The sequence below is a fragment of the Tachyglossus aculeatus genome, chromosome X1, assembly GCF_015852505.1.
Source record: "Tachyglossus aculeatus isolate mTacAcu1 chromosome X1, mTacAcu1.pri, whole genome shotgun sequence".
NCBI lineage: Eukaryota > Metazoa > Chordata > Mammalia > Monotremata > Tachyglossidae > Tachyglossus > Tachyglossus aculeatus.
The window spans coordinates 46650368-46664578 of record NC_052101.1 but is presented as its reverse complement, the minus strand read 5'-3'; the positions used below and the strand labels follow the sequence as shown (position 1 = coordinate 46664578).

Below are 14211 nucleotides of genomic sequence, written 5' to 3'. Positions count from 1 at the left end.
CTGAATGAACGTTTGAAAAGACACATATGCAGAAGTGCTAAGGTTGGACATAAGTAAGTACCTAAAGGGTTTATATGCCTTGGTATGCCGGGAAGGCACGCTAGAGGAGGTGCGTTGTGAGTATTTGGAGAACTGAGGTTAGTACAGCTCTGCACACAGTAAGTGCTCAATAAATACGATTGAATGAATGAACTGAGGTCTTTTCGACTTGGGGAAGGAGGGAGTTCCAAGCTGGGGGTAAAGTGTGAGCGAGGGACAGAGATGGGAGAGAAAGTCCACTCAAGGACACTTAGAAGGTTGGCTTAGCTTAGGAGGAATGAAGAAAACAGGTTGGAGAGTAACAGGTGAATAGAGCAGAAATGTAAGGCGGCGTGAATTAGTGGAGAGCCTTGGAGCCATTAAAAGCAAATAAAAGAACTAGCATATAAAGGAACATAATAGAGCTTAAAAATTACAATTATGGAAATATAGCAAAAGTACTTTAACGCTAGAATGGGACATATCTGGGTGACATCCACTGATGCGTTAGACATTTGCAACCACTTTTTAAAAAATGGGATATCTTTTGAAAGTGCCTTTAAATATTTTTCCTGTGGTCCCTTCACCACACTATCTTACCAATTTACACGTTCGAAAAATTGGCCTTTTATATCCCAAATTCGCTTAGAATGTGAGCCCCATGTGGGACATGACTGACCTGACCCCAGTGTTTATGACAGAGTAAGCGTTTAACAAATATTATTATTATTAATAATAATAATAAACTTTAGGCAGAAAAACCATTCCTGCGAATAAACTTTGACAAGAGCTTCCATAAATTTCTGGAAGTCAAATGGAGAATGCATTTCAGCCTGACATGACCAAAGCACTGAAGCAGACTATCATGCCTGGATGGCAGAGGAACAAATACCACTGGCAAATGGGGACAATGGCTCATCTAGCCCCATCATGGGAATGTTCCCAAAACAGCGCTGCTGCCTTGCACGACACTGCTGCAGTCAGGGTGGGTGGCTTTTATTGAAGGTCGACAATTTGTGTGGTTCACTTCAAATTTAAATTCAAAGGTGATCTTGAAAATGAAAGAGCATAAATTTTGATAATTTTTGACCATTAGGAAAAACACTGAAATTGATCACTTCAAAGAGTTTTTTATTTTGGCAAGAAGGTAACTTAACATTAAACTCTCTGGCTAAAAGGCTGAATTCCAAGTTTCATGAGAAGGGGAATTTTTTGGCCTTGTTATTTTGAATGGATAATACTGAATCACAGCCCTTTCTCTTACCCCATGCTGGCCCACAACTGCTTTCAAAATTCTGAATAACTGATTGTTTATAAGGAAAAGAACCACTGTCCATTCAGAATTTCTCTTCTTGGAATGGAACAACATTGATATCTGCGTATCTTTGGGAATACTGATTGAGTGCTTTAAACAATTGTTTATCGGGAGAGTAAGTGCACCATCAAAACTGTATTCATCCATATTCCAGAGCCCTTGAAGAAAATTTAGGGGGTTTACAAACTGCAAGGGTCTTGATTTCCCCAAGGTTACATTTGGACACAGCGAGGTCTCCTAGTAAATTTCAAACAATCCACTTAGAAGTGGTCAGCTTGGGGCCTGTCTTTCTATCTGAGGAATGACTCTCCACTCCCTTTTCAATTAGACCAATTTAGATAATTTGGTCAATTACTACATTTTTGTTTACTCTAAAAAAGTGATTTTTAAAATGAATCCTTTTTGATCATGACAATACACCTCAAGGCCACTGGGGGAAAAGGAAAACCCAGTGAAAATGATCTGGCTTCACAGCATGCCCAGGGAAATCAGCATACTTACACTTGGGGTGGGAGGGGAGAAAGAGGAATGGGGAAGCATCTCTCTAACCTGGGTCAGCCTGAACTAAGCACTGAAGTGTGTAATTGGAGAAATCAAGGATATTCATTTCAGTAGGCAGAGTGAGATCCTGAACACTTATTGGAGCTAATATTATGAGCACCCGTCCAATCAATCAACCAATCAATGGTATTTATTGTGGTATTTGTCAAGAGCTTACTGTGTGCCAGGTACACAGTACTAAGTGCTGGGGTGGATACAAGCAAATCAGGCTGGACACAGTCCCTGTTCCACAGGGGGCTCACAGTTTCCAGATGAGGTAACTGAGGCCCGGAGAAGTAAAGCGACTTGCCCAAGATCATTCAGCAGACATGCGTCGGAGCTGGGATTAGAACCCATGACCTTCTGACTCCCAGGCCCTTGCTTCATCCACTATGCTATGCTACTGGGTGCAGTGCACGATACTAAGCACTTGGGAAAGCACAATACAGTACAGTTGTGAGACACGATCCCTGCTCACAGGGAACTGACAGAGGGGAAGGCAGGCACTGGAATAAATGACAGACAGGAAGTGGCAGAGAATATGGAGGATGACACACAAATTTGTGAAGCGTTCCATATTTTTATGCCTGTCTACTTGTTTTGTTGTCTGTCTCCCCCTTCTAGACTGTGAGCCCGTTGCTGGGTAGGGATTGTCTCTATCTGTTGCCTAATTGTGCTTTTCAAGTGCTTAGTACAGTGGTCTGCACATATTAAGTGCTCAATAAATACGATTGAATGAATGAATGGATATGTACATAACTGCTGTGGGACTGAGTGAGTAACCCTTAAGCCACTTGATGTATTACACTCTACTAGGTCCTTGAGAATATATGTAAAAAAATATGAATCAAAGAGTTCCTGCACACAAAGTGGATGTTAAGACCAACATGTAAAATTCAAATATCAAAACCACCCTAAACTTTCCTTTCCCCACCTCCCAGTGCAGAAACTGTCCTAAAGCTCTGAAATAGCCATTCTGCATCACCTGCCCTCCTCCAGTCTGTCTGAATCCTTCCTGCAAAGTAAAGCAGCCTTTCCCAGAAATAGCATTTTTGCAATCCTAAATCTGGGAAAGGGGGAGAAAATGATCCTAAAATCCCTACCTTTTACAGAGAGTTGCTGAGAATTAATGAGAAATCATGGAAGAAATCTCTGATTCTTGCCATTTGGAATAGGTGCACTTTGCCTGGCAGGCAACTTCTTGTAGGTTGAACAGTGATCACTGCCAGAGAGCTGGTCAAGCATGACACTAACAGAGGGGCAGTAAGTGAGACATGGCTGCCCAATTAATCTAATTTGCAGGAAGCTGGTGCAGGGTACATCATTTATTGCATTGGCAAACCACTTCAGGAAAGTGGCAATTAAGACAAGTGCTCTTCCCATAACACTTATGTATATATCTTTTAAATTGTATATTATAAATTACTAATTTGGTCATAATAATGTCTGTCTCCCCTTCTAGACAGTAAGCTCGATATAGGCAGGGAAAGTGTCCACCAACTCCGCTATACTGTACTTTTCCAAGCACTTAGTACAGTGACCTGCCCATAGGAAGCACTCAATAAATGCCACTGACTGATATCTCATAAAAATATTCATTTGCATCTAAAGACATCCACTAACAAGATTTGATTGTAGTTTTGATTTTTTTTAATATATTTTTTATATTTGTTTAGCACTTACTATGTGCCAGGCACTGCACTAAGCACTGGGGTTGATACAAGATAATCAGGTTGGACACAGTCCCTGCCTGACAAGGGGCTCACAGTATTAATCCCTATTTTACAGATGCGGTAACTGAAGCATAGAAAAGTGGAGTGACTTGCCTAAGGTCACACAGCAGCCATGTGGCAGAGACAGGATTAGAACCCAGGTCACCCTGACTTCCAGGCCCGTGCTCTATCTGCTAGACCATGCTGCTTTATATCTGATTTGCCACCTGATTTCAGTCCTTTTTTTTTTCCACTTTAAGCTATTTTCTTACAGTTTGGCAGCAGGGTTAGAATGGTGTGGCTTTTTCCTTCAAAAAGACATCGGGCAAAGATGTTGTTGGAAGGGGTCCTGGCTTCCTTTGACATTAACAACTCTCTATTTTAATACTCACAGTTTCCAAAATTCAAATACAAGAGTATATAAGCGAAATATGGTATTCCTAACTCTCTTTCTGAGGCTTCCGCAAATTGAGAACTCTAGCTAGCATGTGACAGCTTCCTGCAAATACATGTTTTCCCCTTTCACTGATGATGACTTTCTCCACACTTTAAAAGCATATTAAAAGCACACATACAACCCTATTTTCCATCTTAACTGGTTGATGAGGAGACAGCGAATGTACTCTGAGGAAGAGGGACAACAAGCACTAAAAGAACTTCAAAGTCATCATTTGTCTCTGCTTGCTCATTTGACTCAATAAACATGTCTTCTTCGGGCAGGTGGTAACATTTCTTTGGGGATGGATCTCATTACCTGAACGGCGTGGGACAGGTCGGATACCAAACACTGCCGAAGCTTTTCATCAGATCCCACTCCTTGCAGAACAAAGTCTGGAACATAAGACGAACAGTAGCCACCCAGTAGGGACCTTCCAAAATTAGCTATGTTGGGCTTGACAGAGTTCACTTCGATTAATTTTGACCTGCAAGGAAGGATTGCAACAGACATGTCTCCACATTCAGTTTGATCCATTAGTTTTTAGTTTCCAGTATCATCGTTTTCCTTTCAATAGGCTCAGTCACTTGAGTACAGTGAAGGACGTTTCAACCCAGGGGCAATTTAAAAGTCCCCAATTCCCCTCCCGATTTTGAACAGGAAAACAGGGTTTCTGTTTCACTTTGTAGCTGATGGTGCAGTAAGAAAACCTTAATGTTGGACACTGATTAAGTTCTGCAAAGACACTGCCTGACCCATCATTTGTGTAGGATTAGGAAAATAGAATTCCCTGGATTGGATAGTGAAATGGAACCACTCCAAGTGACAAGCAGCTAAGTCAAACACCTAGAACTTCAAGGCTAGTCAGTCCTGGTTGCCCCCTTCTACCTCACCTCACTACTCTCCTACTATGACCCAGCCCGCACATTTCGCTCCTCTGATGCCAACCTTCTCACTGTACTTCAATCTCATCTGTCTCATGCCCATGTCCTGCCTCTGGCCTGGAATACCTGCCCTCTTCATATCCAAACAGATAATGACTCTCCCCACCTTCAAAGTCTTACTGAAGATACATCTCCTCCAGGAAGCCTTCCCTAAATGAGCCCTCCTTTCCTCTTTTTCCACTCCCTTAGGTGTTACCTTGACTTGCTCCCTTTATTCACCCCCTTCCAAGCCCCACAGCACTTACACACCTGTCTGTAATTTTATTTATTTATATTAATGTCTGTCTCCCCCTCTAGACTGAAGCTTGTTGTGGGCAGGGACTATGTCTGTTATACTGTTATATTTTGTACTCTCCCAACTGCTTACTCCAGTGCTCTGCACATAGTAAGCATTCAGTAAATACGACTGACTGATTGGCCCAATTATGCTCTTAGCCCTACTTCTGGCCTCAGCCACAGATCCACTTTGAATCACACTCTCAGGTCCCTGATCCCAGGGCCTGCATTCTGCCTTATTCTAGCTTTCATTTTACCCTTCCCCCTTTCCATCATCCTCTGCAAAACCTCCAATGGGAGCCAAGATGGAGCTGTGGAGAAGAAGCTCTAAGAAAAATGTTCCTTAGAGGTGCAATAAAGTATTTTGCTGCCCAGAATTTGAGATGTCCCCACAATCCCCACCCGGGAAAGGAGAAGTCCTGACAAACCCCCTGAGCCATAGCTGACTGGGTAGGCAGGGAGGGCGGGGAGAGGACTCAGTGATGTGCTAATTGACGGCTTCTCACAACTGCTGCATTTATGCCTCAGGATATTGTTGCCTCAACTTTTCCCCTCACACCTGCCCAGCTGTGCATAACCCTGTGTGGTCCACTGGAATATGTGGATCTTGAAATCCTACTGCCTCATCTTTCCTGCAGGCACCGACCTGAAGGGTACGTGGCATTGCACTTCTGCTAAATGAAAGAAAAGTGACCATCCCAGAGCCTCTGGGAGAAGTGAAGTTCCTTACGCAGGGAAAGGGATTTCATCCTCTTCTGTCCATTCTTCTTGCTCTCCGCCATAGTAACGGTTGCTCTGCCTGGATACGTTGTGCCCCACCTCTTCACTCTCGCTGTCCCCCAGGGCACTGTCTGAGCTTTCGTTTCTCGGAATGTCCCAGTCAGTTCCTGCAGCCATTTTTTTCTCTACATTCTCCTTGTCCCCATGGGGGACGTGAATAGAGATTGTGTCTCTTTGGTCCTGCTGAGGAAAGCAGTCTTTGCACGAATCCTGGTGAACAGAGTCCAAGAATTTACAAAATTCATTGGGCTGTTGGCTGTTCTTAGTACACAATCTTTTAGAAAAATCTACCCCGCTACAGCGCTCTAAAATGTCTGTGCCTGTTTTAACTGGAATATCATCGATAGTCCTAGTTTCAATTGAGTCGTCATTGAAATATTCATCGAATAAACTCATGTTTTCTGTATTTGAATGATTACAATTTGGAAGTTCCCTGGGGACACTGGGAAATGTTTCATTTATCCCGGGGTCTCTGATTTGGTCCTCAATCATTTGCTTCGTTTCCCGATGTTCGTCGGCAGCTATCCTTTCCTCCTTCGCCGGCTTGACGTGATGCCTTGTGATCTGATCCACCACCGCTTGACTTCGGATCTCGGTATCAGAGTCGGGTGACATGGAATCGCCGATCAGGAACGTCACCCTGGCCTGAGCCGGGTCGCAAGAAAACACGGCCGACACGAGCTTATCTGGGGGCTTCTTCTCCACAGCTCTACCTGCAGATCGCATTACTTTGACTGCCTGACTCCCTGAATCCAGTGACTCCTCGGTTCTCCACACCTCTGCTGTTGGCTCTGAGCTCGGTTCAGCCATCGCACACTTGTCTAGGGGCGTGGAGCCTGTGCTGACTACGGTCTCTAACTTGGCATCCAGACAGGTTCTCAGTTGATCTCTGCACGGCTTAATGTCTACAGCATTTTCCTGGCAACCGGAAGGAGACGGGATCCTGCACTCCTCTGAAGAAGTCTCCAGCAGCTCCTTTGACGTACTGAGAAAATCTCTCTCTTGCTGGGAAACTCCCTCTAAACTGGGCCCGACAAGAGGGCACTTGCAATATTTACAGGTACAACTAGGAGCCCCAGTTTCTTCCGAATCTCTAAAGAGTAAGCTGCTCTTGTTTCGGTGCATTGTGATGAGCACGTATTCAGATTCTTCCACTTCGCCTTTCTCCAGGGTGGTGGTGATAACGGTGCCCGGCATGACTATGGCTTCGTCTTCGCCGTTCTCCAGAAGGTGGGTCTCTTGGAGCTCGGAGCATCTTATAAAGTAGGTAAGAAAATAAAGCAATCTTTGCACCATATCTTGTCTCTTGCCAACCACCACTGTTCTCGCTAATCTCACAGGTGAGCCGATAGCTCCATACAGGTCTCCTGAAATAGAAAAGGCAGTGAATACAGGCACTCTTCTGCTTTGACTGTAGAGATATCCTAGGGAGATGGTTAATCAGTTTGGTTTTTTATATGCATCTGGTGATTACAATGCATACCACTACTTAGTCCAGTTTTAGGAGTAACGCAGGCTCCTAAAGGTGGGAACAGCTGCTTGGCTATTTTCCCAAGGCTCACCACCAGGTGGATGTTGGTCCAGGATCAGGCCTAGACACTCACTCTGCTCTACCCACCACTCCCAGTCGACGAAGCTGAATGACATAGAGCTGCGGCAGCTGCGGGAGTCTTTCCCCATTCCCTCTATGCCCACACCCCAGAGACAGAGCTATCTCCCTTCCCCACTACGGATTCTAAATTACCTCTGGACCACAGAAAGGTGGGGGGAGGGAGGAGGTCTTAGAGAACAGAACTGGGAGCAAGGCGTAAGTGAATTTTTTTGAAGAGTGGTCAGAGGGAAGGAGGCAGAGAGAGGTTGTTTGTTCTGCTTTTAAAATTCCCTGCATTTCTGGAACAACCCTGAAATGGCATTGCAGCAATAAAGACAAAGACCTTAAAGTATATTTGAGTCATGACCACAACTTAGATCAGAAAAGGAGATCTATTACTTCAAGAACCTCAACAAAGATCATCCAGGCCGCTAAAAGCAGCTCCAGGAGAGTGAGCTACGGAAGGCAAACCAAACTCGATTTGAATCACGTTGCCTTTACAGGCTTGTCGGGACCCAGATTTTCCAAAGTCCCTGAACAAAATATACTTTAAATTTTAATCTCACCATTTAGACATGTGCTTCCAGAGGGGGACAGAGAAGCAAATAAGGTTGAAACCAATCAGCATGGTCAGATCATTTCATTCCTGTCTAGCCCTCATTTGGGACTTAAAATCTTTGTTCATTTTTAAACAAGGATTACAGATAATGCTGGGATTTAATATAGTGAAGTTTCCTGTTTTGTAAAACCACGTGGACTAAATCAATACGGAGAATAGAGGTTGCCCAGGTCAATTCATCAGCCCTGTGAGCCTGACTAGGTTTCCACTATCCCAGCAGGCTGGGAAACATCTCCAGGTCCACTGAAGATTGCTGCGAAACCCAACACCCCTCTCACCCTTCAGCATCTACCTCAGACCAGGAGGCCGTGACCGAGAACTGATCTAACCCTAAAATGGATGCTACCTATGGCCCACCTGCTATGTTTTTCTCCTCCCCAGCTCCCCTGGACATTTTGGGTGTGTAACTGGCCAGAGATGGATAAACAGGGGCCTTGCTGCCTCCTTGCTCAAACAGCGATCAGGAGAGCATATGAAAAACAACCAAGGTAACCTTCCATCCATTCCCCCTCCCCCAGGACTGACTCTTCCAAGTCCAGCCCCTCTACAGTTGGTGGATTTCCCTGAGGGAAAGTGGAAATCTGAGCTACCTCACAGGATTAGTGGAATCTGAGTGGGAGTGGCAAGGACTGGGAATCTGAGCTGAAGGTGGCACGTTTCGAGGGGATGGAGTGGGGAATGCTTTGCTCCGAGAAGTTGTTGCCTTACAAATCCCTAAAAAAAAACTTTCCTTTGGATGAAGGCTGAATTAATAAGCCAAAGCTTTCCAGGGCTTACCCAATTGTGCCCACAGTGGGTTGTATGGATGAGTCTTTGCCAGCATGTCTACGCTCTGCGAGGAATGTTTTTCTAGGAAGATTTTAATGGGTGGCTGGCCGTTGGGCATGACTGTGGGAACCCAGGCAAGATGATTGGTCAGGACTGCGGTCAAGAGAGCTGGTAGGAATCTGAAAAGAATGTTGAGGTCAATTTCCTGCTCTGCCCTTGAACACTCTCAATTACATAATATAGCACACATATTTGTCACTTCCACCCAGATCCAGAAAACACAAATCCCATGGCATATTTTGAAACATCTAAAAACAGGCACTAGATCTGAATACACTTATTGAAAAACTTGAAAGATTACTGCATCTTTCAAAGGGGACTCTACCAGGTCTCCCTTTCCATTTTCAATTTCATAAACTGTGCTTTTTCTACATAATTATGCAATTAGAGTCAGAAAATAACTAATCCCCTAGATGATCTAACACGAAATACAGTGGTGAAGGGAGAAAAGGATGATTTCTACTTTTTCCAGATGCATATGTAGCTGTCTTCTCATATAGGTAGTATGTCCCTTATCAGCAGTAATAGCTACAGAAGGGGAAGGCTAACCTTCCCCACTGGGGTCAATTCAACTTTATTCTTTTTTCTAAAATAGTAAACTCCTTCCAGGATCACAGATTTGAATGTTCAAAGTATTTCCAGGGGAAAATGCAATGTTACAACCCTCCAACATTTTATTCCCACCTGGGTGCTCATCGGGCTATTTTCCTTGCAGAAGCTTGATTCAGTTGGAGATGGAGAGCAGGAGTGTGGGAAGAGGCACTGGGGGAGAAACACAGTGCTGATCCCATCCCAGAGCTTCTCAGCTCTGCAGAGATTCTGGCTCCAGAAACCCAGCCCAGGATTCTCCCGCCTTGCTCCCCGGATCCCTTCCTCCCTTCCCACCACTGGGGCCTGTGGCTGGCAAGGGCAAGCAACCAAACTGGCTGAAGGTCTTAAGAGATATGAGGGTAGGAAGGTTGCACCTCCACAGCCTAGGGTCCCAATAGCTCCTTTAATGTACAGGACGGGGCAGAGGGTATTTTTTATGGTATTTGTTAAGCTCTTACTACTTACCAGGCACTGTACTAAGTACTGCGTTACATACAAGCTAATCAGGTTGATGATGATGATGGTATTTGTTAAGTGTTTTCTAAGTGCTGGGGTAGATACAAGGTTATCAGGTTGTCCCACGTGGGGCTCACCACTTTTACTCCCCATTTTACAGATGAGGGAACTGAGGCACAGAGAAGTTAAGTGGCTTGCCCAAGGTCACATAGCAGACAAGTGTCGGAGTTGGTATAAGAATCCATGTCCCCTGACTCCCAAACCCATGCTCTTCCCATTCTTTCCACTAAGCCACGCTGCTTCTCTGCTTCAGTCCCTGCCCAACATGGGACTCATAGTCTTAATCCCCACTTCACAGATGAGGTAACTGTGGCCTAGACAAGTTAAGTGATTCACCCAACGTCACACAGCAGACAAATGGCGGACTCCCAGGCCCATGATCTATCCACTAGGCGACACTCCTTCTCAGTTCCCTTGAAATGGTCTTGTACTGCTACAGAAACCTACAGCCAGGGAAGAGGGAAACAAGGGAGTTCCTCTTTTGCAGATTCATCAAATTGAAATGGAGCCACATCCTGTTACGGCCAAATTTGAGAGGTAAAACTACATAATGACATTAGAATTTATTTGGAAAAAAAAACCCATCTGCTTAGTGCGGTTTCTCCAAAGTATTACTCCATTTTTTGTATATAAATATCAGTGGGGGTCTGGTGGATTTTGTAGTATTTTCAACTGTAAAACAAGGAAAGAAAAACTAGAGCAGAGAGGGCTTTCCATGCCACCTTTCAGAAGTGCATGTTTTTCAAGGTTTCATAGAATCCTGAGGTTCTTTCAGATCCTCTCTTAGTGCTGTAGGCAAGAGTCATTATGCATTGACAAATTCAACCAAAAACACCTTGCAACACCCTCTAATATCCAGCAGCAGTACTGTGGATGGAGAGAAGCAATACTGCCTAATGACTAAGGCACAGGCCTCTGAGTCTAAAGGACCTGGGTTCTAATCCTGGCTCTGCCACTTGTCTGCTGTGTGACCTTGGGTGAGTCATTTCACCTCCTCTCTGTTTCAGTTACCTCACCTATAAAATGGGGATTAAGGCTGTTAGCCCCATGTGGGACATGGACTGTGTCCAACCTAATTACCTTGTATCTACGCTTAGTACAGTGCCTGGCACATTGTGATGCTTAACAAATACCAATTAAAAAAAAAAGGCTGACTCAAAGTTCTTTTTCAATTAGCATACCACTGTCTTCAGTGAGTAGCAGCGAACATTTAAGACTTGCCACTGACAGTTTGAAAAGGAGCTGGGAGCAGTAGAAAAGCAACTCCTGAAGGCAGCACTGCTACATCTCTAACTCTTCAAACCCACCTTGGAATTGCACTCTCAGAATGGGGGACTTGTTGAAAGGAGTTTAGATGGAATCACCACTTCTAACTCTTCCCAACAGAACAGGCAGAAGGAGCCGTGGCAGGGGGTCACGGCCTTGGGTTTTCCCTCCTGAGCCCTGTGGTCTGCTAAGAGATGCCACCCTCCTGACCCCCTCCGCATCTTTAGGTCGAAGTCTGCCCACTAAAGCAGGTCAGGCAGAAGAGCAGCAACAGTCATACCTGCCACAAGAATAAGGGGAACGTTGTGATTACGCACTGCCCTGACAGAGCAGTAAAACGGCTGAAAACCTCTTTAACAGTAATGGACCGCAGCTCATGTTGCTTTGGCTGCTGTCGTTGAATGCTAAAATGGCAAAAACAATCAATTCATTTTGTTTATGGTATTTGTGAAGCACTTACTATGTGCCAAGAACTGTACTAAGCCCTGGGTGAGATTCAAGATAATCAGGTTGGGCACAGCTTTAACCTCCATTTTTGCGGACAAGGGAACTGAGCCACAGAAGTGAAACTACTTGCCCAAGGTCACCCAGCACACAAGAGGCAGAGCTGGGATTAAAAGCCAGGTCCTTGGACTCCCAGGCCCGTGCTCCATCCACTAGGTCATGTCGCTTCCCATTCTTCCCCTTACTCTTCTTGGGTGTGTTTATCACCTGAAAGTTCCCTGTAGGTCAGGGATGAGGTCAGAATGATTACCTTGTGCCCTTTTCCAGCACTCAGTACAGTAAACTGTACAAAGCCCTCAACAGATGATGAAGGTAATTATAACAGAAACAAAATCAAGACAAGGGCAGTCCACTGAAATCTGCAAGCAGCCACTTACAGAACTGGATCCCTTTCCTGGCCTAATGTTTACTAGCGGGCATATCAAGTAAAATTTTCCTGCTACTATTAGGTATTACTTATGTAAGTCTTGGGGGAAATGGCTGTGGTACTTCAGATGAGGCTTCTCAGAAGTTTTCGGGAAGGTACGGCAGCCAAGAGAAAGGTGTGTGCATCTGTACTCACAGTTCATTTCAGGGAAAAGGACGGGGCACTGGGGTATTCTAACACATTACGTATTTGGCACCCACTGAATACTTCCCAAGCGCTTAGTACAGTGCTCTGCACACAGTAAGTGCTCAATAAATATGATTGAATGAATGAATGTAACTCATTCTCAACAGAAATCACTCAACTAGGAAGATCCAGCTGGCACATGGTAGACTAGGACTGTGGTCTCCCCACTCCCCTCCACCTCTTTCTCTTAATAGTAACCTTCTGAAGTTTCTTTTTGGGGCTTTTCCTTTGACTTCATTTTTGCCCAGAGAACCAATGTGGCCCAGTGAAAAGAGACCAGGACTAGTCTCCACCATCTGTCTGTTGTGTGACCTTGGGCACATCACTTAATTATTCTGTGCCTCAGTTTCCTCATTTATAAAATGATTAAATCCAACTCCCTCTGACTTGGACTGTAAGCCCCATTATCATCATCAATGGTATTTATTGAGCACCTACTATGTGCAGAGCACTTTACTAAGAGCTTGGGAGAGTACAATACAGCAGAGTCAGCAGATAGTGTTGGTAGTTGGTAGACACTAAGAGAAGCAGCGTGGCTTGGTGGAAAGAGCCCGGGCTTGGGAGTCAGAGCTCGTGGGTGTTAATCCCAGCTCCTCCACTTATCAGCTGTGTGACTTTGGGCAAGTCACTTCACTTCTCTGTGCCTCATATACCTCATCGGTAAAATGGGGATTAAGACTGTGGGCCCCATGTGGGACAACCTGATTACCTTGTTTCTCCCCAGCGCTTAGAACAGTGCTTGGCATGATAGTAAGCACTTAAATACCATCATCATCATCACATTTCTTCTCTACAATGAGTTTACAGTCTAAAAGGGGGAGACAGACATTAATATAAACCAATAATTCATAAGCCCCATGTGGGACAGGAATTGTGTCTAAACTGACTAGGTTGAATCCACCCCAGTGCTTAGAATAGTGCTTGGAACAAATTAAGTGTTTAAGAAATACCATAAAAAAGAGAAACTGCTCTAATAATAGGTTTCTGATTCCCTTCAACCTTGGGTGTTTGGTCTGGACTCCCAGTGAACAGTAAAACTTGCATCTGATGATGAATAAGAAGTGTAAAACAGAATAAACAGAGTGATTTTTTAAATGGTCATACTGATTTCTGGAAGCGTTTTCCATTAAAAAGGCAAACTCCTTCATAAAACGATGGCAAAGTTGATTCTTTTCCGGCGTCCCGGACATCATCGTAAGCCAGACCGGTTCTCCAATCCGAGGCATTGTGTAAAGGTTACAAATTGTTGTTCTAGAGACAAAGAAGGGGAGGGAGGTAAGTGAAGAAAAATGAACGGGGTTATGAAATTCCTACCCCTTCCAGGCAAATGGGCTAAAGGTTAAAAACCTTGTGTTGTCCTCTGTGACCAAAAACCATAAAACCACAAACCAAATATTTCACTATAACCATGAACCTCTCATGTCATTGATATGCCAACAGAAAACACATTTCCTTATTTTCCTGAAAATATAATAAACCCATGAATGTAATAGGGAGCAAAGTTTTACTATTCTATTTATTTTGTTAATGATGTGCATTTAGCTTTAATTCTATTTGTTCTGACCACTTGACACCTGTCTACATGTTTTGTTTTGTTGTCTGTCTCCCCCTTCTAGACTGTGAGCCTGTTGTTGCGTAGGGACCATCTTTATCTGTTGCCGA

At 44.3% G+C, this 14211-nt stretch overlaps 1 protein-coding gene across 4 annotated transcripts in view; it reads right to left on the bottom strand.

Moving 5' to 3' along the window:
• Positions 1 to 14211, bottom strand: part of FNIP1 (folliculin interacting protein 1) — a 142420-nt gene that overhangs the window by 8528 nt on the left and 119681 nt on the right. For all 4 annotated transcript variants that reach the window (XM_038740791.1, XM_038740793.1, XM_038740792.1 and 1 more), the window contains 4 exons: positions 13654 to 13800; positions 9009 to 9178; positions 5972 to 7388; positions 4340 to 4508 (listed from right to left, as the gene is read on the bottom strand). In XM_038740791.1, coding sequence (XP_038596719.1) covers positions 4340 to 4508; positions 5972 to 7388; positions 9009 to 9178; positions 13654 to 13800 — 1903 coding nt within the window. The remainder of the gene's footprint in view (positions 1 to 4339; positions 4509 to 5971; positions 7389 to 9008; positions 9179 to 13653; positions 13801 to 14211) is intronic.